This window comes from Podarcis gaigeae (genome assembly GCF_964106915.1).
Source record: "Podarcis gaigeae genome assembly, chromosome: 3".
Classification (NCBI taxonomy): domain Eukaryota; kingdom Metazoa; phylum Chordata; class Lepidosauria; order Squamata; family Lacertidae; genus Podarcis; species Podarcis gaigeae.
In genome coordinates, this window is record NC_139680.1 from 15,001,973 (window position 1) to 15,028,894 (window position 26,922).

The 26,922-nt window shown below is 41.9% G+C and overlaps 1 protein-coding gene across 2 annotated transcripts; it reads left to right on the forward strand.

Annotated features, from left to right (window-relative positions):
* Positions 1 to 26,922, forward strand: BTBD3 (BTB domain containing 3). Of its 2 annotated transcripts, none has more exons than XM_083730464.1 (5): positions 1 to 146; positions 13,142 to 13,812; positions 14,360 to 14,450; positions 15,206 to 15,324; positions 20,078 to 26,922. In XM_083730464.1, exons 2-5 carry the CDS (start codon positions 13,487 to 13,489, stop codon positions 21,108 to 21,110), a joined length of 1,569 nt encoding a protein of 522 aa, XP_083586590.1. In that variant the 5' UTR covers positions 1 to 146; positions 13,142 to 13,486; the 3' UTR covers positions 21,111 to 26,922. The 2 variants fall into 2 exon arrangements, with proteins under 2 accessions (XP_083586590.1, XP_083586591.1); XM_083730465.1 differs by having other exon boundaries at positions 13 to 146; positions 13,545 to 13,812.

Below are 26,922 nucleotides of genomic sequence, written 5' to 3' on the forward strand. Positions count from 1 at the left end.
ACGTGGGGCGGCGGGCGCGCTCCCGCGGCCCGGCCCCGCCGTCCCTTACCCGGCCGTCTCCTCCTCAGCTTCGGGGGGAGGCGACCCGCTTCAGCCACTGCGACGCCGCCCGCGACGGATAGAGGAGGACGGAGGGGGCAGCGATGGTAGGTGGCCCGGGCCCGGGCTCGGCTTCTCCCTCCGTCGCCCTGCAAGGCCCTCCCTCGGGAAGGCCCCGGTGCGGCGGAAAGAGAGGCCCGGCCCTGGCCGCCGAGGAATGGCGGGTCTGGGGCGGCGAGGGGGGGCTGGCTTAGCAGCGGGGCAAGCGAGAGGCGCAGGGTCCTACCTCGGGTGGGGGCTGGCATGAGACGGGCCGGGCCTTCCGCAGTTCGGGTGCGATGGGGATATCCCTTCCTTGGCACTTATTATTATTCTCTCCCACACCCGCCCTCCTTGCTGTACTGCTTCTTTTTTAAAGCTTTTGGCCTAGTTTTTCCTCCTAAAGACCAATCCGATCGACCTCACGCCGCAGGTGGGGATCCTGAGTGATGAGATAACTCTCTACTCCCCCCTCCCCCCCTGCAATCCTGGGGATGTCTGCTCGGAAGCAAGTCCCATTCAGTTCGGTGGGACTTCCTCCCCCCGGGAAAAAAGATTGCAGCCATACACACACAATTTCTTGCAAGTAGGAAGCCAAGGCCCGTTGCATTCAGTGGGACTTCTTGGGCAAGTATGCGTAGGATTTGCAGACACACACATGCGATTTATTGCAAGTAGAAAGCTGGGGTTGTCTGCTCAGAAGCAAGCTCCGTTCAGTTCTGTGGGACTTCCTCCCCCAGGCATATACGATTGCAGCCGGGCACACACAATTTCCTGCAAGTAGGAGGCCAAGTCCCATTGCATTCAGTTGAAACAAAATAAAAAAAATCCTTCCAGTAGCACCTTAAAGACCAACTAAGTTAGTTCTAGGTATGAGCTTTCGTGTGCATGCACACTTCTTCAGATACACTGAAACAGAAGTTACCAGACCCCTCTATATAGTGAGAAGGTGGGGAGGGGTATTACTCAGAAGGGTGGTGGGAATGGGTGATTGGCAGATAGCTGTGATGAGCCTGTTGACGACTCTTAACGACTGCAATAGGTCTTACAGGAAAAAGCAAGGGGTGAGAAGGTGAAAATGGCTTTGTCATGTATAATGCACACGAAAGCTCATACGAAAGCTCATATGAGCTTTTCATGCATGCACACGAAAGCTCATACCTAGAACTAACTTAGTTGGTCTTTAAGGTGCTACTGGAAGGAATTTTTTTATTTTGTTTTGACTATGGCAGACCAACACGGCTACCTATCTGCAACTGCATTCAGTTGGACTTTGTGGGCAAGTATGCATAGGATTTGCAGACACACACACACAATTTCTTACATGCAGAAAGCTCTATCGGGGAGAAGGCTAGATTACAACCTTCCCATTCCTATCTGCTGATTGAAAATGAATGTTTTAGCTTGGCACCCAAACTTTTTTGTTTGCAGGGATTTTTGTTCTCTCGCCTGGAGGAAGGTGTTTGCCAGTTAAGACTTGGACCAATGAGAGATTGGTCACTGTGTGTGCAGCTAGTCTGAGAAAGGCAAAGCCTGGAGCTTTCTCTTTGACATGCTACTTATTAATAATAATAATTAACATTAAGGGATTTATATGCATATGTTGTCAAAGGTACTATGACTTCAGAAGCGATGATTTACCACTGGTAGGAACTTAGGAAGTTGCCTTGTAAGACATTTAACCATTGGCCCATCTAACTTTTGTATATGCTGACTGGCAGCAGCTCTGCAGGGAGGTACTGGGGGTTGTCACTGCAGAAACCCCTGCAGCACTCACTAACTGCCATTGAGAAGTAGCAGCCTTCTGGGAGTGGAAGGCGGATCATCTTTGGAGATTTGGGCTCCCTCCTGTGTGCGGTGGCATTTAAGGTAGAGACAGCGATGATAGCACTTCCTTCGCAAAGCAGGTGGGCATGTGGCAGGTCAAAGCAGGAGCCATGTCTGCTTGTCTGCTTCCTTTTCCCACATCGTCTCCCTATGGAGTGCTGGGGATTGGGCCCAGGACAGCCCCTTTGCCTTAGAGGCAGGGGAGCAGAGGTACCTGCTGCTCACAGGGAGCAATGGTAACGGAGCTTGCCATGTCCCCTTGTGCCATGTGGTGTATTGGGCTTTGTTTTCCACAGGCATCTGGTTGGCCACTGTGAAAACAGGATGCTAGACTAGATGGGCCATTGGCTTGGTCCAGCAGGGCTCTGTTTATGTTCTTAGGGTGACTTATGCCTCTCAGTTGCTTTCTGTTGCTCCTGAAGGAGCGTTTCCACCCCCGTTGTTCTGCCTGAACACTGAGGTCCAGCACTGAGGGCCTTCTGGCGGTTCCCTCACCGTCAGAAATGAGGTTACAGGGAACCAGGCAGAGGGCCTTCTCAGTAGTGGTGCCCGCCCTGTGGAACATCCAATCAGATGTCAAGGAAATAAACAACTCTCTGGCTTTTAGAAGACATCTGAAGGCAGCCCTGTTTAGGGAAGTTTTTAATGGTTGAAATGTTATTCTGTTTTTAGTGTTCTGTTGGGAGCTGCCCAGATGGGCGGGGTATAAATAATAAAATTATTGTTATTATTCCGTTTCTGACTGGCACAACACAACTAACCACATTGCTGTGATGGCAGCGGCTACAGTCATGTTGTTGTTTAGTCGTTTAGCCGTGTCCGACTCTTCGTGACCCCATGGACCAGAGCACGCCAGGCACTCCTGTCTTCCACTGCCTCCCGCATTTGGGTCAAACTCATCCTAGTAGCTACGAGAACGCTATCCAACCATCTCGTCCTCTGTCGTCCCCTTCTCCTTGTGCCCTCCATCTTTCCCAGCATCAGGGTCTTTTCCAGGGAGTCTTCTCTTCTCATGAGGTGGCCAAAGTATTGGAGCCTCAGCTTCACGATCTGTCCTTCCAAAGAGCACTCAGGGCTGATTCCCTTAAGAAAGGATAGGTTTGATCTTCTTGCAGTCCATGGGACTCTCCAGAGTCTCCTCCAGCACCATATTTCAAAAGCATCAATTCTTCGGCAATCAGCCTTCTTTATGGTCCAGCTCTCACTTGCATACATCACTACTGGGAAAACCATAGCTTTTACTATACGGACGTTTGTTGGCAAGGTGATGTCTCTGCTTTTAAAGATGCTGTCTAGGTTTGTCATTGCTTTTCTCCCAAGAAGCAGGCGTCTTTTAATTTTGTGGCTGCTGTCACCATCTGCAGTGATCATGGAGCCCAAGAAAGTAAAATCTCTCACTGCCTCCATTTCTTCCCCTTCTATTTGCCAGGAGGTGATGGGACCAGTGGCCATGATCTTCGTTTTTTTGATGTTGAGCTTCAGACCATATTTTGCGCAGCTACAGTCATACCTTGGGTTAAAGTAGCTTTGGGTTGAGAGTTTTCGGGTTGTGCTCTGCGGCGACCCGGAAGTAATGGAACGCGTTACTTTGGGTTTCGCCGCATGCGCAGACGCTCAAAATGACATGCGCAGACACGGCGAATCGCAACCTGCACACGCACAGACACGGGTTGCGTTCGCTTCAGGATGTGAACGGGGCTCCGGAACGGAACCTGTCGCATCCAGAGGTGCCACTGTATTGCCTCTGCTGGTTTGTCAGCTGCCTCCATACACTGGCTATCTTTTCCTGGTTGATGTGACAGATAATCCCGAGGACTTTATCACCCAGAGATAGAAAGTGAACAAGGACAGTGGCTTCTTCTTCCAGGTTTCTTCACTGCTGCGTTGCCCACTAAGGCATGTAAGCAGCATAGGGAGTTCAAAGAGAAGGCGCAACTGCAGTTTCTGCCCATTTGCTCTTTGCTTCTGGGTGGAGAAGACCTAAGTCCATGATGCACAGACCTAACTGCTGTACCTCCTAAAGAGAGAGAGAGCAGAGGTGACAGCTTCTGCTTCCTGCAACTGCCTCTGTTGTTCATTCAGGTGAGCAAGCAGTGGTGGCAGCTGTTGCCTTTAAATGCTTTGCGTCTCCCTCTGGGCAGTGTGGCAGGGATGTTTTCCCACTGGGGAAAGGTGGAGGGGCCCCGAGCATTTTTGCAGAGAACCCACTTCCCCAGCTTGGAATAGGCCGTGTCCCACTACTGAGAAGCAGTATATCCTTTTATGGTGGAGGATATGAAATTCATCCATGTTCTTAAACCAAATTGGCATTATTCAAGTTGTTGAAATGACAGTCAATAATATATATATATATATATATATATATGGGAATGAATGAATGGTATGTTTGAGCTGTTGTTCAAGGGAAAAAAACAGTGAGAACAACTTCTGAAAAAAGTTCTCAGTGTTTTCAATGCTGCCTCAAAATCTTTGGACGGTTGGTACAGTGCTAGTCACTAGGGCAGTAAACATGAAATGAATGTGGTGCCGTTTTCCAATTTAAGTAACTTGCAGTGCAATCCTACCTCTGTCTACTTGGAAGCAAGTACAATTGCATTTAGTGAGGCTTAATCCAAAGTAAGTGGGTATTGGATTGCATCTTTATTATAAGTGCCTTTCTTTTCCCCAGAGGGGGTTACAGCATAACCTTGCATATTGGTGGGTTTCTTTTGTTGGGGTATCCTACGGCCCTTGTGTGCGTGCATGCATTTATATCTCAGGGAAGTGTTTGAAAGAGCAGGAAGTCATCAGATAGTCAGCCACATTAGAGAACCCTCCCTCCTCCAGTCTTGAGCCTGGTGTTAGAAATCTGAAATCTAGGTATCTGGTTGGCCCTTGGGTACCCCTGTCTATAGGAAGCAGCTTGGCTTGGCAAATCCAAGACACCTTGAGAAACTTCCAGCATCTTTTATTCCTCCACCAGCATGTTTCCCCATCAGTTGTAAGAGACACATGGATTGAATTCATGCACTGGCATGTTTATGGTTCTTAAAGTAGGATTCTAAAGATTTATGCTACATTATTATTATTTATGTTGATAATAAAGAATATGGTAATGCAGAAGTAGTGTGTATATAGCAGCCAAAAGAACTTAACAAGGCCTTGACTAAATACATATTTATTGTTCTGCCGGTCATGTCACCACTTCCTTGTAGGTCCCACCAGTGATTAAACTGCACACACTGCTCTCTGCTTGTCATATAGATTGTATTAATAAATAGTTTGTTTCTTACTCCCAGAGAGCTGTCTCTTACTGGTGTGTGGGGGGACTATTCATTTGGAAACAGAGGGTGTTAAGAAAACCAAACACATTGTTCCTTGCTAAGCCATGAATATGGAGTACACACTTTTAAAATGGAAAGAGGTAGGCAAAGAATTGCAGTAAAAATATTGGCTCATAAATGAATTAATAGGCAGATTATGACTAAAATATTAAAAAATTCAATAATAGATCTATATTGTACAAATCTAGTTTTTCAAATGAAAATTCTGCTTGATATTCATCGTGCCTTGAGAGCATTCAGTCAGAACAAAACATCCACAAATGGGGAAGATTTATGCAAATTGGAATCTTGCTAATTTCCTGAAATTATGAAGTTAATATGAAGCAAAGGCTTTCACCTGCATGTTAAAGGAGTCCAACTGTCACATTTGCATCGCTCGTGGCATTTTAAAGCTAGGTCTGTGGTGCCTGGTAAAATTGAAAAGCAACTTACAATGAACTAGGGCAGCATTTAATCTCTTTGCATCCAAAAAATAAATAAATTTAATGGATGTTCACATATTCAAACTTAGGAACATAAGAAAAGCCCTGCTGGATCAAACCAAAGGTCCATCTAGGCCAGAATCCTGTCCCCACAGTGGTGAACAAGATGCCCCTGGGAAGCCCATAAGCAGGACATAAGTGCAAGAGCACTCTCCCTACTTGCAGTTCCCAGCAAGTGGTATTCACAGGTTTGGGGCACGGTCGGCGCTGTGGTCTAAACCACTGAATCACTTGGGCTTGCTGATCAAAAGGTCGGTGGTTTGAATCCCCATGACGAGGTGAGCTCATATTGCTCTGTCCCAGCTCCTGCAACCTAGCAGTTCGGAAGCACACCAGTGCAAGTAGATAAATAGGTACTGCTGTGGCGGGAAGGTAAACAGCGTTTCTGTGCGCTCTGGTTCCCGTCAGGTGTTCCATTGCACCAGAAGCGGTTTAGTTATGATGGCTACATGTCCCGGAAAACTGTCTGTGGACAAACACCGGTTCCCTTGGCCTGAAGCGAGATGAGCGCTGCAACCCCATAGTCGCCTTTGAGTGGATGTAACCATCCAGAGGTCCTATCCCTTTTTACTATACCTTATTCAGATGCATAGTACCTCAGATACCGTACACAGCCATCATGATTAGTAGTTGTCTGTCCTCAAACTTCCAGCAGCTTTGTTCGCTAGCTCCTGGCTTTAGTGTTATGAGAGGAGGAGAAAATTGATGGTAATTTTATTTTCTGTGACAAAGTGGATGGGACACCCTGCATAATTTTATACACTCCTATCATGCACCCCAGCAGTACACATTTCCCCCCAAAACTTAGTAAGACCCAAATGTTTTAAACTTTTTTTGTTGAGAAGTTGCTGCACCCCTTTGATCATTTTGATCGCCTGTTTCTGAACCTTTCCCAGGCTTATCACAGAAATCAAAGGATACAGCTATAGACCTAAAACAGCATTGCAAGTTATGTTCCTTGCATCTGGCAAACACAGTTCTGTGTTGCTAACAGTTTACATTGTTTTCTTCTTCCAGTTGTTCCCTGCTTCCAGATTCTATGTAATCAATTTAGTTCTGAACTCTTGGGCTGTTTTTGTAATTACCAGGGTGTGGTTTATTTTCTGTCATCGACATAACCCCACTCTTTGCTTGTATAAGAGTTCAAAGTATAAACTAGGGTTATAAACTGGTCGGTTAAATTCATTTAAATATTTATATGATACCAAGCCTTAATTTCTTCTGGGGAGCAACAGTGGGAGAGTTCTGTTCCAAAGTGTAGGTGCTGCCACAGTAAAATATCTTACAGCTGCAGAATGCGTATTATGTGGGGCCTGTAACAGTGCCAGTTCCGCAACAAGTTATTAGTCATTGCTCAAAGAAACACCGTGTTTAAATGTTTCTTCACCCGACAGAAGATATTTAGGGTTGTTCAGGGTTTCACTTGAGAATGTGAATGTTCACACATGCAAGCCCTGCCCTCAATGTTCCCAGATGTGTGGACTCCTGTTTAGACCTTTGTGTGATTAGAAGGGGAATTTAAAGTGCATTTTGCTATAAACCCACTTAGGAAACTCCCCTTGATTTGGAGCCCTTTCTTACCATGGTTCCTGGTAGCAGGGAGGTATCAGCACAGTGCAGTTCAAAACTTCCTTCAAACCTTTGTGGTAGTTGCACCAAGATCTGAACAGGAGCCAGCGTGCCTGGTGACACTAGGGATGAGGCTAGTGTGTGACTCCTGCTCGCACCCATGGTTTCAGTGTTTGCAAGGATGCTTGAACACACCTGAGTGAAACATTAAAATGTCTCAAAACTGTCTCAGTATCGTAGGAAGATCCATATTTGAAAGTAGTGGCATGAACTTTGGTTTGCAACTGCCTGTTAGAAGGGAATCTTAGTTTTAGTAGGTTGCGGCTTTACTTTAAAAGACAGATTATGTGCGAGGTTTGGTCGTCGTCGTCCCCCCCCCCAAATCCAAGGGCTGTTAGTTTAAGTGAACTGTGGATCAGGCAGACCTGAAAATGATAAAGGGAAGAGTTTTCTTTTTTTAAAAAAAAGAATAACCAGCTACCCTGCTTATTCACACAGGAAGCATTTTAAATCTGTATCTATCTAGGCCTGGTTGTATTTCCCAGACATTCAAGAAGACAAGTGATAGCATAGCAGTTTGAAAAATATAAATTGAGTAGCCCTTTGCTTCTTATAAGCTTAATAACAGCAATGGCTTCTACAAGAAACAGTTGTAGATCACAAGAAGACGAGCTTTTTATCCAAATGGATAGGGACATTCTGATGAATCACATCTGAAGTTGCTCCTTAAAATTAATGTTCCTTTATTTAAAGCAATATCTACCAAACTTTTCTGCCAAAAAACTCCCATAGCAGCTTATATAAAATCACGAAAAACAAGAAATTCCCCACCTGTACACTTACAGTCTAAAAGACACAGCACAAAACGAAAGGGGGATAAGGAGGGAAGAGGAAACTAAGCAAACTCAGGCACCAATTCTTAAATTACAGAGTTCTTATAATGACTCAGTGGTACGAAAATAGCAAGAGGTGAAGCCAAATAGAACCAGTGGGGGTACCCTGCTTTCCACCATTTTGACATGGTGGGCGGCTGCTGCTAGGTTCTGTTGTTGTCAGCCCCACCAATTAATCAAAGAGCAAGTTATACCCTGCAATTAAAGATTTAATGGAGTTAGTCATTAATACCACAAGATTATGTCTATTAAATCAATATAGGGCAGATGAGGAGCATTTGTGCCAAATCAACATTAATCTGCAACTTAAGCATAGTGTAGGCAAAACTTGTAGCATAGTCTTAAGTGTATCTACCGTCATTAAGCCCCACAGGGTTCAAAGGGGTTTACTTCTTAGTGAATAAATGTGTCCTCTTTTCTCCCACAACAGGATTTGGCTGTTACATGCATTTGGGATTCATCTTAAAATGGCAATGGAATATTGTCTTAATTGGTAACAAGAATAATGGCAGGGACTGTGTACTATGGTCTGATGATGACACCATTTTGTAGATATTTGTTATTTTCTCCAAGTGAATTTCATGACCAAGTGTGAATTTGAACCCAGGTTCTCCATCCTAAATCTAACCCTAGCTCTCAGGATTACATTTTAGGTGCTTTGTAGCCACCTTGACTTCACTGTTAAATTTGTTGATACTTTGCTTTGACTTCAGGTTTGGATTTATAGGTAAATATTGATAACATGGTGATCAGTGCTTAATGTTTCCGTTCAGGTTTAGCGTTGCTATATGGTATGTGAATACTGTTCAGTCTTTCTATTGACAACATCTTCTAATGTTGGGAATGAATACATTCGCTAAGTATGTTAACTAGTGTAAGGTTGTATGATTTGGAAAATTACAATTCCATTGTTGTTTGACTAAATGAAACAGATGGCTATTTCTTTTTTAAAGTACTTAATGAAAATAACCATTATAGAGTTATATAGGGCTAAACCTGCACTTCTCTGTATTTGTTTCCGAGATTAATCATGGTGTTTTCCCCTTAATTGTATTGTCAAGAAGCAAATTATGCATAGCTAGCACTCTAAACGTTTCTTGGTAATTTTGTCAAATGCACAGTGGGAAAATAAGTATTGCCATACTGGTAAAATCATACAGCGTAGTAGGGAAACTTAAAATATCATTCCATTCCATTTAAAGCTGTCTAGTGGAACAAAATGACTGTACACTAATTAGTCCTATATGCAATTTCAGTCCTGAAGGGTTCCATCTTTGTGACACTTTAGTTTTCCAACTGTGACGTGGATATTCCTATAGGAGGTCACTGTTGCTAGGGAAGGCCTGAACATACAGGAAAGGAAGGAAGCAGAATGAGGATCAAATTAAAAAAAGAACAGTGATGCCTAAGAGGAAGTCAATCTGAACAGAGGGAACCAAATGCTACTGCACACAAATGGCTTATTTAGAGTTATTTTGTGGTTGGGGGCAGAATTCCCTAGACAGTTAAACTGAGAAAGACTTTCTACCTAAGGAATCCCAGAAAGCTCCTGGCAATCATATACTGGGGTTATAGCAGTGTGGGCTTTCCTGTAAAAAAAAAAAAGAAGCAGAAAAGAAGCGATTTCCCCCCTTTGCCCTTATCAGTGGAGATCTCCTTTAGCATGTTTGCCGTAAGAGTTAGTAAACAAATTACATATGCTGTATGAATAACTGGGACAAAAATACAGTAGTCCAGATTAGTTGAACTGAAATATTTGAAAAGGGGAAAAAAATAAAGTGCACTTTTCTTTCAAAACATATATTCAAGCATATTCAAAGCTTTGTTAGAAAATTATTGTGTTGGAATACTTGTAAATATTTTAAGACATGACAACCCTTATTATATCTATATCTGTATATCTATATATCTATAGATAGATATAACAGTTTAATAACACATAATTACACATTTCTGGATTGAACAAAACCATCCACTGATGCATCACCATTGCTTTTGCTAAGAAAATCTAGCCAAGACTGTCTACCCATATAAGGCTAAGAAAAAATATTTTATGGGCTAGATATTTTGTTTATATTGTGATCCTCAGATGAAGGGTGATATAGAAATAAAATAATAAATATGGAACATGATCTGTGTGAGTGGAACTGTAGCTAAAAGCTATTTGGCTATGCTTTTAGTTGTCATTTTTATCAGAGATCCATTCTCTGCAAGCCTTTGACCCTCCAAACCACGTATTTTGCCCTCCAAGGTATAGTACCAGATCCTTTTTGAATCCATCTTAAATTAACTCTTTGGCTTGAAGTTAATTGAAGTCTCTCCTCTCCCCAAACCAAACCAAACACATGTAGGGTTTTAAACTGGGCATCCCCAAAACCAGTGAATTCTTTCTAGTGTTAAGTTTCCTTCCTCTCTCCCATAATCAGATTTAGTATTTGATGCAGTAATTCTTTTAGGAGCTCAGGGATGTTGCCAGATATTTAGAACTTTGAACTTAGGCCTAACCTACTTAAAATGCATACACCCCTGTAATACAAAGCAGCCTTCCTAAAATTGCAAGGATGGGGGGCATTCAGCATGTGCTTCTGCACCAGCAGGACGTAAGATTTGCATTATGGTAGTATGACACAGCACTATTCGCGTTGTACATAAGGCACTGCTGAGTAATGGTAATGTTTTCAGGGCAACTCTGGCAATGGAGTGGGACTGCTTATCCATTGCTAATTTGTGTGGTATTTTGGCCTCCATGGTGCACCCGCAGAGGGCTCCAGCCTTTTGGAGACCAAGGGCACATGCACTGCTATCACACACTCTCCCCTCTGTCAGCAATCTGGCTTGAAAAGTGTTAGCTCTCCATTCCCAGGTGTAACACACACACACACACACACACACACACACACACACACCTGAAATTCCTCCCTGCATTGCAGGAAGGTGTCAAAGAAGCCTGCTATTGGCTACAATAAAAATGTTTATTTCAAGCTTAACTCTATGGGAGGTGGAACAGAGAAAGGAATGGGATCTTTCAAGTGCAGGCACCATGTTCGTAATGCATGCGCTAGGCAGCTCAAGACTGTAGGCTAAATATTTCCAGGCAACTTTTTATCACGTAATTACAGCTAGTGGGTAGGATGGCAGATAGGCTATGGTGCAACTTCTACAGCTTCTTCTGTGTCTGGAATTTATACCCCACTGTAGTTGTACACCTCTGTAGGATGATTGCATGCTATCACATTCAGATTATTCTATTAGCAGGCTGCATCATTGACCTGTTTTCAGAAGTGCTCACATTTAACTAGAAACAAACTGGCAACTCTTGAGATGCAGGCTTCTAGAAAGAGGGGTTAGTTTTGAAACCTGTTTGACGTTTTGTTTCTGGAACCCCAAAGTGATGGCTTTTTAACTTATAATTTTTTGTGTGATGCTGATGGTGTATTATGAACAACATGTTTTGAAAGTGAGATGCCAGCTTGGTACTGTACCACTGAGTGAACCCTTATTTCAAAAATTTGCCAACACAGCCTTGTGCCGAGAGAGGAATGCTCTAGCCCAGGAGGAGCAGAAGGTAGATTTGGGGTCTTCTGGTAGATTTCTAGAAGGTCTGCAGTGGATGAGAGTGGGTTTCTGACTTTTAGTGGTCAACAATAGCAAATAATTAATGTCTTAGAAATAATTCACTAGGGTTGCTGAAATTAAGAATGCTTTTGTGGAAGAATCTGTATAAGTGTTTTTTGTGCAAAAGAACTGTAAGCTCAGTTTTTATAATGGGGGGGGGAGAACCTTCAGCAAATATGCTCAGAGGCACACTCTTCCTTAATTCTCAGTGTTTGCCGGCCCCTCCAAATCATTTTTCTTTCTTTCTCCTAGCTCTGGCAGGTGCACCCTGGTGCTTTGGTTTAAAAAGAAAAAAAGGGCAAAAAACATTTAGCAAATAAAAGTAGATCCTGCAAGCTTGAAACCTGCCAGCTCTTTGGGTACAGTGCAAAGTGCTTGCAATACCCTTCCCTACTCACCCAACTCACTCTGCTTTGAGGGAGGGGAGCTGTATATGTACTAATACAGGAAGCAGAGTTGGATCCAAGCTCTAAAGGAAGGGGTGAGCTGCACCTTTATGCCAGGGAGGGGGCTAACACCAGATCCTGTACTTATAACACATCCAATTGGTGGGAGGCATTAAGCAACATGCCAACACATAGTAAACCATAATTACTTTAGTTTAGACCCTTTCAAATGCAAGAAGTCTGTCTCTTTACACAATTTAAATTTGTCTAATTTGATATTGTATATTTCTTGTACACATATGGAAGTTTTGCTGTGACTGTGCAATCACCAGTGGTGTAATTTGGCCTAATTAGCCTTTGCTTAGTGATTTGGGATGTCTATCAAGGACTGTTATGTTCTCAGGAAACGTAGTGAGTTAAAAGCTAATGTGGTGACCTCATCTCTATTCATTAAGCTCCAGAGTATAAACTGCACTGGAGAGCGACTGTTAAACTGTATCAGTCCATTTTTATGCTGCAAGTTAATCTGCTTTAATTTGGATACTAAATTTATCCAATTTAACATTTGCAGTTATAACGGGAAATAATTTACAGGAAAAAATGCAGTATATTGTTCACTTCCCTTTTTGCCTTGCTTGCAAACGTTTCTTGGGATTTTGTTGGTGGTGGTGAGGCACAATCATTTTTATTTTCTTGGGTTCTTTAAAATGATGTTCCTGTTTGAAAATTGGTATGGCTTCAAGGGGAAATTATTAGCCAAGGACCAATAGAAAACACACACATTTGTATCATTTACTTTGTGTGAGCGGTTTGCCTTTCTACTTAAACAGATCATTAAATGAGAGTGCAGCCACCGGCTCTTTAATATTAGAGCTATATGCACACTGTGTCGCTGTGCTGCTGGTCCAATCGCTCTTTGTGACTTCAGCTATTGGCTCAGAACGCTGCTTGTCTGACTCCATCTGCAGGGCTCTAACACCTCCTGCACTCAGATCCATTCAACACACAATTCGCGCCAGCTGACAAGCAAGCAGCAGCAGCATATCTTGCTCTCCTACTTTGTTTTGCCACACAACAAAGCTCTCTCGCAAGCAAATGAAGCTGGGAGTCATGATGGGGAGGAGTTTGACAGATCAAGTACTGGATCAAACTTAAAAAGCTAATATCTTAATTCAGCATCCTGGAAAAAAGGTCACCTTGCCTTGCTGGAAAAATAAGCACACAATCTCAGCCTTGCAGCTCTGTGTTCGGTACCTTCTGTTTGCCTCTGTTCTACGTAGTTAGGCTATCTGATTACACAGACAAGGATACTCATGGTAGATGACAAGGGAAAGAACATGAAATGTCTCACCTTCTTCTTGATGCTTCCAGAGACAGTTAAGAACAGGTCCAAGAAAAGCTCCAAGAAGGCAAGCAGTAGCAGTGGTGGCAGCAGCAGCAAGTTACCTCCAGTTTGCTATGAAATCATTACCTTGAAGACTAAAAAGAAGAAGAAGATGGCTGCTGATATTTTCCCCCGAAAGAAGCCGGCGAACAGTAACACCACTGCTGTCCAGCAATACCACCAGCAAAACATCAATAACAACAACATCATCCCAGCTCCAAACTGGCAAGGACTGTACCCCACCATCCGAGAAAGGTAAGCAAGTTGGGAAATGGTTTCTTAATTGTGCTTTTCAGTTCAGTGGCAGTCTGTAGTGAGATGTGTGCCCTCTCTTCGAACAGCATGCCTTCCCGTTAGGCAGTGCTCAAAGAAGGGGAAATGCTTTTACTTTCCCCTTGTGCAGTTGTTATTTTTTCTCCTGATAATGAAGAATATTTTTGCATGCAAGCTGCCTTGATTTAACCTCTTAGGCATTCTTCTCTCATGAAGGCACATTCATGCCGTATTAATCTTCGTATTTGATCACACAGTTTAGCATTTTTACTTTTACAAAAGTTCTTGCTAAGTTTTTCTTGCAGTGTCATACTTTTTTTTATTAAAAAAAGACCATACCTTGGTACATTTAATGATTATTAAAGTCATTTAAAATCTGTTCTGCTTTTTTCAAAAAGGACTATTTTCTTTCTCTCTTTGGGTTCGTGTGTTTTCTTGGTTGCTCTTGAAAGATTGTAACATTATAAGGAGCTGAATTGCATGTATGGGATGCTGAAACCCTAAAATAACTTATTGCCTCTGTTTGTAGAAATGCAGTAATGTTCAACAATGACTTGATGGCAGATGTTCATTTTGTGGTTGGTCCACCAGGTGGGACCCAGCGGTTGCCAGGACACAAAGTAAGCAACAGCTGCATTACTAGATCTGACATGGGAAAAGCAAGGGGAACATCAACCGTTGCCATTGTAACTTAGTGTGGGAGGCTTGGGTACTGGAACTGACATAATTATGGAAGCTTTTAAGCATCTTTGCCTGGTGAAATGCTTTAGCAGTTTCCCCTCCAGTTAAATATCTTTGCTACTGTAATACAAGGTTGGGAAAATCTGTGTCTGTTTCTGGACCACAGTTCCCAGCCATGCTAGCCGTTGGGCATGGGAGTTGTAGTTCAACATGTTCCTCAACTGTGCAGTACAATATTACCCCCTCCAAAATCTTGTTTTACTGATTTATGACATTATTATCCTATCCTTCCACCAATCTGCCCTCCTTTTAAAAACTCACAACAACCCAGTGAAGTAGCTTATGCTGAGACAGAGGCTGATCCAAAGTCACCCCATAAGTGGGAATTTGATCTCAGGCCTCCACATATAACACTCTGAAACACTGCAACACACTGCCTCCCAGTGGGGATAGCAATGTATTAGAATAGCAGTCTGTTCAAGGGTTGTGGATGGGGTTTCTCCAGGATTCCCTTAGTGAGTTTTGCTTTAAAAATTTAGAGTGCAAAGTGAAGCCATGCCATGCTCTCTCATTACTGTTGATTGCCTTCATGGCTTCATTCTTAATGCTCCCTGTGGTGCTGCCACATTTCTGCTTTTCTGTTGGCGATTAATTTTGTTCTAAAGCATGAAATAATATTTCCCTTTTTGAACAGTATGTCTTAGCTGTTGGAAGCTCTGTATTCCATGCAATGTTTTATGGAGAGCTTGCTGAGGACAAAGATGAAATCCGTATACCAGATGTGGAGCCTGCTGCTTTCCTCGCTATGCTGAAGTAAGCATCCTTCTTCATTGCTGGAAGTGAATTTGTTTGTACTTGATCTAGTAATGCCACAGTTAAAAAGTTAGGCATTGTCATAAATAAAGAATTGATGTGCAAACACACTCATTAGCTTATGGATATGGTGTCTGTAGTTGTGTGCTAATTATAGGACTTTTAAAAATGAATATTTTATTTATCCCTCCCTTCCTTCAGATGTCAAAGAGATAAAGAATTAAACAACTTTTAGAAGACATCTGAAGGCAGCCCTGTATCGGGAGGTTTTTAACGCTTCATGTTTATGTTTTTAGATATGCTGTAAGCCTATCAGAGTGGCTGGGGAAACCCAGCCAGATGGGTGGGGTATTGTTGTTGTTGTTGTTGTTATTTTATTAATAATAATCCCTCACTTCCCTTCCCCGCCTCCATCTCCTGCATATTTTTCATATACTTTATAAAGAATTGAATATAATAAGGAAGAGCTTTAAAACAGGGTGAAAAGGAAAGATTCCAAACTACTAATATACTGTTGCCCATTTTAGATGCAACACCAAGCCAAACCATGTATGTATGCAAGTATGCAAGTCTCCAGAGTGAAGATCACAGCCTCAGCAATCCTATCTCAGTCTTGCGGCTGTCATGTTTCCTGGGGCTAAGCCATGGTTTGGCTTAGTCTTCCTTCCACGATCCAGGGTCATGGTTTGACTCACTTCAGTGAGTCAATGCATGAGAACAAACCTTGGTTGCAGCGGGTGGTTTGTCTGGTGCAAGACGAACCATGGGACACAATCTTCACACTGAGACCTCACATGTTTCCTCATTCCCAACAAACCATGAGTTGGCTTAGCATTACAGGTGAACCAGGTCTGCATTTGATTGTGCTACCCCTTTTTCTAACAACACAATTCCTTTTTATTCCTGATAAGCGCAGCTTCTGATGATCCTGTAAACTTCTGAAATGCAGTCACTGATGATAACGTTTTCTTATAGGCCGGATGAATTTTCAAATGTTAAAAATAATAGTATTTTCTTAAATGCTGTTTCTGCATTTTAAACTTAAACTGAAGAAAGGACATGCATTTGGGGGAGGTGATTTCTCCCTCCACCCAGCTTGTTTTTCTTGCATGACGAGTGGGAAGTAAGGAAGAGCAAGTTGCTTTCGAACAATGATTGCCCATTAATTCAGGATTTAATTTGGAATGTGTATTTGGAAACATCTAGCATTTCTTATTAAAAAATAATCGTTTTTCTCTGTGTCATCTGTTACTGTTTTATATGTGTGCTTATATATTATAAAAATCCTTTCGCTGTGCCATTGAATCCCCCTGCAAGCTTTGCCTGACCATGTAACTGCTAAATATTAGTCTCCGGTCTGGATTGCCTTGGCGATTGTGAAGGGCACTTTCTAACTTTTCCTTAGGGTGCTTTTGCTGCTTGTAGCTGTGGATAGTCAGCACACGAATGTGTGAAGAGCTTCAAAGAAAGCAGATGACACGTACGAACTGCCAAGACGCAGTTGTGTCGTCATTTGTGGCTAGATCTGTCAAACTGCGAAGGTTGCAGTATTTAAATATAGGTGTTACGTCCTGATGCAAATGGGATGTTGTCAGGTGAATAGTATGATCTGTTCAGGTTATAAATACCAGCAGTGCCTTAGGTAGATATGGGATCTTCGGTTGAATCTTACCGTGCCAGAAAAAAAGGATTTACTGCTTGATGCAGCTCTACAGTGGAAAGAGTTTATATTTTCCTAAATGCAGGCACTAGGAGGCATACTCAAACAGAGCACAGTCTAATACAGGTTTAAGGGCACTTCACAACCTTTGATTTCAATAGACCTTTGATTTCAGTAGATGCTTGTGTGTGTTCTGCTGTGCACTTGATTGTACTCTTGGTGTGCACAGTTCTGGAAACACGGATTTAAGAGTAAGACGAGTGGATTCATCCTAATGAAAACATGTTTAATACTCAACATTTACACTGAGCTGGACTCTCCCCTGTCAAAATAGGGTAGCAGCGGAAACATCACAATGTAAATACCATGTTTTCACACTAAGGTGTGCCAGGAGAGAAGAAAGAAGGGAAGAGTGCAAACCAGGTCACTGTTATCTCAATTCTTGATTTTTTCTTTTGGTGATAACCAGTTTATTATCTTTCTGCAGCAATTTTTAAAAAGCATCTCTAAAATTAGGAGCCAGACATTTTCGCAATTAAAGAAAAATATGGCTGTTAGAGTAGCTTTAGGTGTACTTTATTGTCCTAGTTCATGACCAAACTATACAAGATGTTTAACTCTTTCATCTCCTGATAACAGTCCTGAGGAAGGTCCCTCTTCTGAGGCTGGTATTTGTTTTGTCGGGGGGAAATCTCCAAAACCAGGGTGGAAGAGGGATTTTCCTCGGGACTGCAGCTGGGGAGATTTACCCCAAACTGCCTGGTGTTAATTTGCAGTGTTGAAAACTGGCCCATTAAAGACACATTTAACAACATCTAGGCAAGGTACAGCAAAAGGTAAATTTGTAAAGTGGCTTAAAGCATATCTTACTGGTATTTGTAAGCTACTCTGTGAGACTGTTTTCTGTTGAAGAGTAGGATTAAAATTATTTTAATAGAAAAATAATTAGGCCCCTGGTTTCTAATATGTGTACAATATGTTAAAATATGTGGTGTTAAAACCTAATTGGTTTCTATATATCATGTTTTGAATGCATAAAACCTCTACACTGGTGATGTGCACATTTGCCCTGAACATAAAAGGAAAATAGGCATTTTACTTAAAGTATTAGTTATCATTTCTACGTATGGTAAGTGTCACTTAAATAGTCAGAGCTTTTGTCTGACAGTTGCTTTTAATCCACCAAAAATCCCCAAAGCAATTTCATTGTTATAATAAAAGTTTCATTTTAAAAAGACCACAGGTAAATTAGCCTGTTGCTACTGTTTATAATAGCTGTGCAAGTTAGATATTTAACATCCCTAAGTGCTGTCTTCTATGCTGTATTCTTTCTGACACTTAAAATCCCAAGGGCTAGAAGTACGTGTTAAAACATTGTGCATCCAAGAGAGATTATGGTTGCCTTGTAAATGAGCAGCTAGTGCCCCATAGGGAAAATCAAAAGAAGTAAACACAAATCTTTTAAACAAGAGCTTAAGTGAAATTGACATCAAAGCTTCACAAATACAGTTCAAAATATTCTGCCACCCCTCCCCAGCAACAAATGGATTTTAAACGATGTCATGACTACCTTCATCCTCCTTCCCTTGCCCCAGTGCCAGATCAAAACCAGTTTGTGCTACTTCCCTCCCTCCAAATAATTAACTTTGCTAGAAATTACTAGGTTTCCCATTGTGATCTGCAAGTCATACATATATGGCCGCTCTAAACTCTTTTCATCGTGATCAGGTTGAATGTTCAGCATGAATTGCATGCAGTATGCAAAACAAACCAGATTGAAAGAGAAGTACCTTTGCCTTGTTCGTGTGCTCGAGTAATGCCCCCTTTTCTTCTTCTTCATTGTGCTTGGGAGCTGGAGGAGAATAGGCAGGAGAAACTAAGGGTACTACTGGATGTGCATTTTTGGAGTATGCTGTGAGTTCACTTGGGAGACAGCCTATCAGCTTCTTAGGGGGGCTGTCCCAACCTGAAAGAGTTTGGCTTCAGAACCCAGCTAGATCCCCAAACAATCTATTGCAGGCACACTACAATCTGCCCCATAATCTTATGTGGAATGGATTGTGGAAGATGTACTTTGATCACTTCCCTTGAGTGATCCGATTGCAATGTTAGTTGTCAGAAACTCTGTAGATGATTGGATGAGGGTGTCCATCTAGTTGACCACCATCCTTTCCAACAATGGTCAGTCCCTGGTGAAGCCCACAAACAGCCCCTCCATTGTCTGCAGCTGGTATCCAGAAAGACACAGCCATTGAACCTGAATAATCAATTTAACTAGTCATAGTGAATAAGCATTTTAGAGAGAGCGATTTTCCATAAATATGTCTGCTCTTTTACTGGCTACCTAAGCCAATGGTAATTACCACATGTTTTGTTGGCGAATTCAGTACATTTGTACATTCATTTTCGAACTGATTAGTTTTCAAACGTTTTGGCTCCCAAATGCTGCAAACCCAGAAGTGAGTGTTCCGGTTTGCGGACTATTTTTGGAAGCTGAACGTCCAACGGGGCTTCAGTGGCCAATCAGAAGCCACGCTTTGGTTTCCAAACATTTTGGAAGTCGAACGGACTTCCGGAACAGATTCCGTTTGACTTCCAAGGTACGATTGTATTTTAATTGTATGTTCTGTGAATAAGTGCTTTTTGTCTGTCATGAGCAGAGTTATTGACATTTTTTCCTGAAATACAAGTCCATTATATTTCACCATGCGCTAAATTAAATTGGTTGTCAACTTTACACTATAATGAGCTAAAGCTTAAGTTGATTGATTCATGGGGCTGCCAGTTAAGGGCACACTTGTTCATCAAGGCAACTTCCGTTGCAGTGCATTGCAGTGCTGTGGAATGAAAAAAGACCATATGAAACATTGCCTCCGGAGCATTTGCAGATTTTGTCATCATCTTAAAAAGTCACCCGTATTGAAGTTTTGATGAGCTTAACAAAAGGTAGATGATAAATCAACAAATTAAGCATTTGTTGCAAATAATTCCTGAACAACTATATTAGTGTTTTATCATACATGTGTCTTTCACGTTCTTGAAAAACGTCCATTTGTTTTGTTAACAGTATTACATGCGTGTCTTTTATTGCAGATACATATATTGTGATGAAATTGACTTGGCTGCGGATACAGTTCTGGCAACTCTTTACGCTGCCAAGAAGTACATCGTTCCTCATCTTGCCCGCGCATGTGTTAACTTCCTAGAGACGAGCCTGAGTGCAAAAAACGCTTGTGTACTGCTCTCCCAGAGCTGCTTATTTGAGGAACCAGACCTGACTGAGCGCTGCTGGGAAGTGATTGATGCCCAGGCAGAGCTGGCTTTGAAATCAGAAGGGTTCTGTGACATTGATTTTCAAACACTCGAAAGCATCCTCCAGAGGGAGACCCTGAATGCCAAAGAAATTGTGGTTTTTGAAGCTGCTCTCAGTTGGGCCGAAGTAGAGTGTCAACGCCAAGAGCTACCTGCCAGCATAGAAAACAAGCGCAAAGTCCTTGGGAAGGCGCTCTATCTCATCCGCATCCCTACGATGGCGCTTGATGACTTTGCAAATGGTGCTGCTCAGTCCGGCATCCTGACCCTCAATGAAACAAACGATATCTTCCTTTGGTACACGGCTGCCAAAAAGCCAGAGCTGCAGTTTGTGAGCAATGCCCGGAAAGGCCTTGTCCCGCAGCGCTGCCACCGCTTCCAGTCTTGTGCCTACCGCAGCAACCAGTGGCGCTACAGGGGCCGTTGTGACAGCATACAGTTTGCTGTTGACAAGAGAGTGTTCATTGCTGGCTTCGGGCTCTATGGCTCCAGCTGTGGATCGGCCGAATACAGTGCCAAGATTGAACTCAAACGGCAAGGCGTTATCCTAGGGCAAAACTTGAGCAAGTACTTCTCTGACGGATCTAGCAACACTTTCCCAGTGTGGTTTGAGTACCCCGTGCAGATCGAACCAGATACCTTTTACACAGCTAGTGTGATTCTGGATGGAAATGAACTCAGCTATTTTGGACAGGAAGGGATGACAGAAGTTCAGTGTGGCAAAGTAACTGTGCAGTTCCAGTGCTCTTCAGACAGTACCAATGGCACTGGGGTTCAGGGGGGGCAGATTCCAGAACTTATCTTTTATGCCTGAAAGAAGATGGGTTCCAGAACATGGAGAGTGCTGTTCTATGGTGTATATGTCTGGTCCAGCCCTGTTTGATACTTACCTTGCTGTCTGCAGATATGTGATCAGTACAGGTAATATGTTCCTGAATGCAGTGAACAGCTTAATGCTTGCTGTACTTTTGTAGCCTAAGTGTAAAGTTCTTTTTACTGGGAGCTCCCAGGAACAAGCAAATGAGCAAATTATAAAAGTCAAGAGTTTCACAGCCTTACCACAGATGAGATGGCCTTTTTTGTGTGAAAGAAAGGAAATAGATGTTCTTCTCCATGCTGTTTCCCACCTACCCTTTTAACTTGCTACTTTCTCCTGTTCTTTTGACTTATTTATTTTTGTTTGCTCCATGCCATAGGCTTTTCAAACATCTCACTGTTTGTTTTAACGGACACCCCCTCACACTTCCACTGGAGGCTGATTTGGCAGCAACACCACCAATTCACACAAAATCAGTTTTGTTAGAGACAAGTTTGGTCTTCCTGCATGTGCTAATCAGATGTTGGGAAGTTGTGTTAATTGAGACGGACCACTGGGATGAACTGGTGCATTGAGAATGTCTACAAAGGAAAGTAAGTCTCAAGGAGCAAAGTGGGTTATGCACAGTAGATTCTTACTTTCTTCAACACCATTCTCCCAAGCTTCTCCTGAGACACAAAACAACCCCTGCTTGTCCAGCTAGTGCATTGAAATGAATGGTGTTTTCACCATGGCAGTGCCTCAGGGACCCATTTCCCCATTTAATAAGCCTTTGTAGTCACCCTTTATGGGTCCAGTCCCTTTCCCACAATTTTCTGATCCATAGAAAAGGAGCAAATCCCTAGTGACTATTTTTTCTTTTTCCAAAGGCAGTTGAAAACTCTTACCACCTGAGTAAAATAATAATAATAGCAATTTTTGTAGTATTATATTATTTTCAATTGCTATGGATAGTTCACAAATTGACTAACTTGACAGATAAATTGATAGAAGCAAGAAGCAAGTAGGTTTCAAAGACTTCTCCATTTCTGGGTCAGTATCCAAATAGTAGGTTGGACAAAACGCAGTTGTACTTAAATATTCACCCACATGTTTGCTTTTTAAAGATGCTCCAGATCTGTGATTTTTTTAAAAAAGATGCCCAGATTTCTTGGCTTTCAGAATCCCCCTAACTACGTACTGTGTCTGGGATCAGATAGTAACATGGCTAGCGTGGATGCTGTTTGTAGTTTTTCTTCTTAGAGCTGCTTTTTAGCACAGCTGTAAATGGTTGCTTTGAGTAGCATTCATTACCACACTACGTAGAACGCCTGTTAAGACGCATCTCTAAAACAAGTATATGTTCATTTTATAGGAAGTTTTGATTTTTGTGTGATTGTAATGAAATTGCTAACTGCCAGCATTTTCTGAAAAGGGGACATTTGTGACTTAGATTTTCCCCATTTTAATTTGATCTTCATTCAGATCTGAAGTTCAGTTTTTCATTGACCAGAAGCATTTCCCCCCTCTTTTTTTAAATTGGTTGTCAGGCTTCCTGTAGAACCATCTGTGTTCTTGGCAGGAAAGGGCTGCAGGCTGGGTGGTAGTAAAAATGAAAGGAAATAAGCATAACTGAATGATACAGAGCAATTTCATGTTCATGAAATAATAAAAGGCACATTTTCAAGTACGCAACACTTGTCTCTGCTTGAAAGTTGCTTACAGTGGTATTCCCAAGCTGATTTTCAACTCCCCTTGCTTTAAATTAAGAATATGATTTATTCAGTAAAGTAAGCATGAATGCTTCCTGCTACATTGTTTAAGGTGGGAGTGTACCTCCCCAACACTAAATCTACACACTGATATAACTATATAAATGTTTCTCCCACCTCTCCACCCACCAATATGGTACATTATCTGTTCATGTGCTTGCTCTGAATATTTTAACCTGCTGGAATCCTGGCTTCTAGTAGTCTTTTAAGTGCCATTAAGAATCTAAAATATGGTGGATTGGGCATGAGAAAATCCAGCCTTCAAATGCAGTGTTTTCTCAGATGTGTATAATATAAAGGAAAACACAGATGCTATTCTTAAAGGGAAAATGTTATTATTGCCTTTTTAATTATTTCAAACGGTATGATGTAAAACAGAAGCATACAAATGCTCTCATGTTGTATTGGGGTTGCTTCCTGATCAGATGTACCTGATGCTATCCTCAAGAACCATTGTGGCTGGCGCATTGGTCTTACACCCAGGGAGAACCAGGTAAAAGCCCTGCTCATTCACAAAATTTCCCGGGTGCGCGTAGCCTAACTTTCCTCACACTGATGCTGTGAGGATGAAATTGGTGGCAGGGCATCGAGGAAGGGCAGGATAGAAATGAGAATGAATAATCTGTGCATAATGTGCTGGGAGGGGGGGAGCTCCTGCAGATGCTTCCCCATGCTTTTTCATGAACCTCAAATAAGAGTCACAACGGAATTGCATGGTTTGAGCAAGTAATGCTGTTCCCTACTAGCAATCCTATAAAAGCCAGTTTCCAGACTAGGGTCATGTGGGGTTTTTGATGCCCTGTGCCCTCTTGGCCTCTAGATGGCATATGTACACTGCTGCTTTTACTTAATGCCCCACTGAAACAGATGGCTGTCATGAGGTCCAGAATGGTATCCGAGTGTAGCACTTTATATTTCCCTTAAGCGTGAATGTCTTGCCATTCACTTCCATGGGGGAAAGTAACTGGGTTTAGTTGGGTGTAGTGCTGGGGAGGAAGAGGGCTAGGTTAGGCGGCCCCTGATTTTGGAATGCATAGCTCAACCTCCCCTGAAAAGGGGCGTCATTCTGTCCCTCTTCCCTTGTTTGTCAAAGTGACAGGCGCTTATTCAGTTTGAACCTGAAAGCAGAAGTGAGTATCATTTGCCTACCATTATGAGCAGTTCTTAAACCAGTTTGCAGTGGTAAATTGCAATCCTTTTTTGATGATACATTTCAGTGCACCATCTCCTTTACAGTACAAGGGTAATGTCAATGAGGTGTGCTGTCAGATACAAAAAATGCATGTCTTAAACCAATATAAAAATTAAGCGATATATTGGTTTACTCTTAAGATAAGGGAGGCATAGCTTGCTGCATAAAAGTTAGCATGTGTCTTCTGCAACTGAGTCACTTAAGCTGATCAAGAGGCCTGGACCTTTCCCATGTGTTCCTTGAAAAAAGAAACGAGTTCAGAGTTTAAATAGTATTAAATTTGTCCTAGTATGGACAATATTTTAAAGCATATTTTGAAACTGATTTGCATTCAAGGCACATACTGCAGAGGTGTTTAAAAATTATCTCTGCAACCATGAGAGCTAAATACTTTCACAGCTTTCACGAAAGTACCCTTCCCTGCTTTTAGATTATACGGGAGAGAACTAAGTTATGCTTCCAACATGATTGGGTGTTGGTATTCTGCTTGGTGTACATTATTTTACGTGTCTCACAATGCACTCCTATGCATGTCTCCTCAGAAGTAAATCTCATTGAGTTCAGTGGGTCTTACTTCCAGATAAGCATGCACAGAATTACAGCTTTAGACAGTAGAATTTAAACTGTGCATTGCACTACTTTCAGCAGTTTTCAGTTAAAATGCCTTTAAAATTACTATTAAACTTGGGCCACTTCTAGTATGAATTATTTTTATTGTCAGCATCTGTACCATGCCTTTCTAAGGCATATTCAGTGCAGCTTGTAATCAAAATAAAAAGAATGCACAACAAAATGAACAAAAATATGAGGAAAATGGCAAAGCAATAAAAAGGACTAAAAACTATAGGATAATCTGGCAGGGGAAGGGTGAAAAATGAAGATACTCTGCAAAAGCTTGCTGTAATAAAATTGCCTTTGCTGCTCATCTAAAAGTGTGTAGCGATAGGGCCAGGAGCACCTCCTTGGGGAGGCTACTCAGATGTATGACTGAGAAAAGTATAAATGGGATCAAAATGAAAAGTCAGAATGCTAATATATTGATAAAGAGGGAACACACAAAGAATGAGGAAGTCCGCATTTTCCGAGTGCTGCAGAAGCTGAGTATTTCAGAGTTGGTTCTGTAGATAACACCAGAAAATTCAGCCAAATGAAATCTGCTACCTTAAGTGACACTTTAACCATGCAACTAGCAATTTTATGAAGGAGGTTTTTGTACCTTTCACATTGTCCACGTTGATCTAGTTCCTGGTCAGTTGTTACTCTCCAGGGAGTAACCTGGTAAAGAGTCTTGCGCGTGCAAACCATCCCCAGATAGAAAGTAGTGTGTGGTACTGCATTTGGTTGAATGCAAGATCTCTACGGTGTTGTATTCAAAGTAGAACTAAGGCTGTTGTTCCATCAATGCAAACCTTTCTGCTTGCTTGACAGAGCTATCTCCCCTTCCTCAGCATGCCATTCTGAGGATTCTCCCAAACTCCTGAAGAAGATTTGGGGGGAGCACATTGGAAAGTCCCAATGCGCTAGCAGAAATTGTGATCCTAAGGCTTCTGGTTACTTTCTTGAATGGGGCAAGGGGTTAGAGCACAGTAGATTGCATACAAGAGCCTCTAGGTTCAATCTCCAGCATCAGAAATGCACATACATACCGTCTGAAACTAAAGCTGCTTCCAGTCAGTGTGTACTATTAAGCTAGATGCACCAGTGGTCTGACTCTGTAGAAGACAGCTTCCTGTGGATAAGGAAACGTTTACGGAGTTGAGTTTTCCCCACTGCTGATTAACGAAAGTCCTTTTTGCCTGAGGACCTACGTCACTTTTAGAACGAATAGCAGAGAATGCCCAATGAAATATGCCAAATTAAAAAACAATTACAGGGTCGCCATTTAGCATCTCTGAAATGCACAAATGGCTGTGTGTGGACTTTGCTGTTCTCTTACATGAACAAGGGTTTGCAGTGAGGAATCTCTGTACATGCACAGCGGCACATCTCTGTGGATACAAGGTCCTTGCACGCAGGGGGACTATACATTTGTCTCTTAAATACATAAAGTGCCCCACAACTGCTGCTATCTGTTAACATTAACACTAATTATATTATTGGCATTCATATTTTAATAGTGCTATTTAAAAGTATCTGCTGGTGATCATACCACCACTATCAATGAAAGGCTTTACTCAAATGGCATTGAGTCAATCCTGTTTTCTGTATCTACCCATGTTAGGTTGGATTCATTCTAATCAATGTATGTTGCCTTAAATGGTTTGTGGATTGATGTATAAGGCTGCCAGCATCAATCGACTGGAAGCAGAGGATGTCCATAGAATTGTTTCCAAATGAGAGCTTTGTACCCTTAAATAGAAAGTCAATATCCTAAATGTATGAATTCCTGTATATTTTGGTTTATTCTTCTAAAGCACCAGACATATTTATCTGGAACAGAACAGAGCCTGAGATGTGAGAAAATATTATAGATGCTGTTTAAATTACGCCTAACATCTTGTTGCATGGCGAGCTAGAAGGGGGAAGGGAAGCTGTTAACTGGATTTGTGGTGTAATATACTTTAAGCATATCTGACATAGTATTTAAGTAAATGTTCTAATTTCTACAGTACTTATTGCACTGATTTTTTTAAATGTTAAAACTCCGTTATTTCAAAGACAACTGCGTCTAGTTGTGCTTGGAGCAGTGCTTGACTATAGCAACCGATGGCATTATTTATGAAGGACAGATATATATATAAATATGAAGTACCTCAAGTTGAATGTTATCGTACTGTATCTTTAATGTAACAGTGCAGAATTTTAGTAGACACATGAATGTGTATAATCACATTTAAAAGGCAAATAAAAATTGAACTGGTTCTTA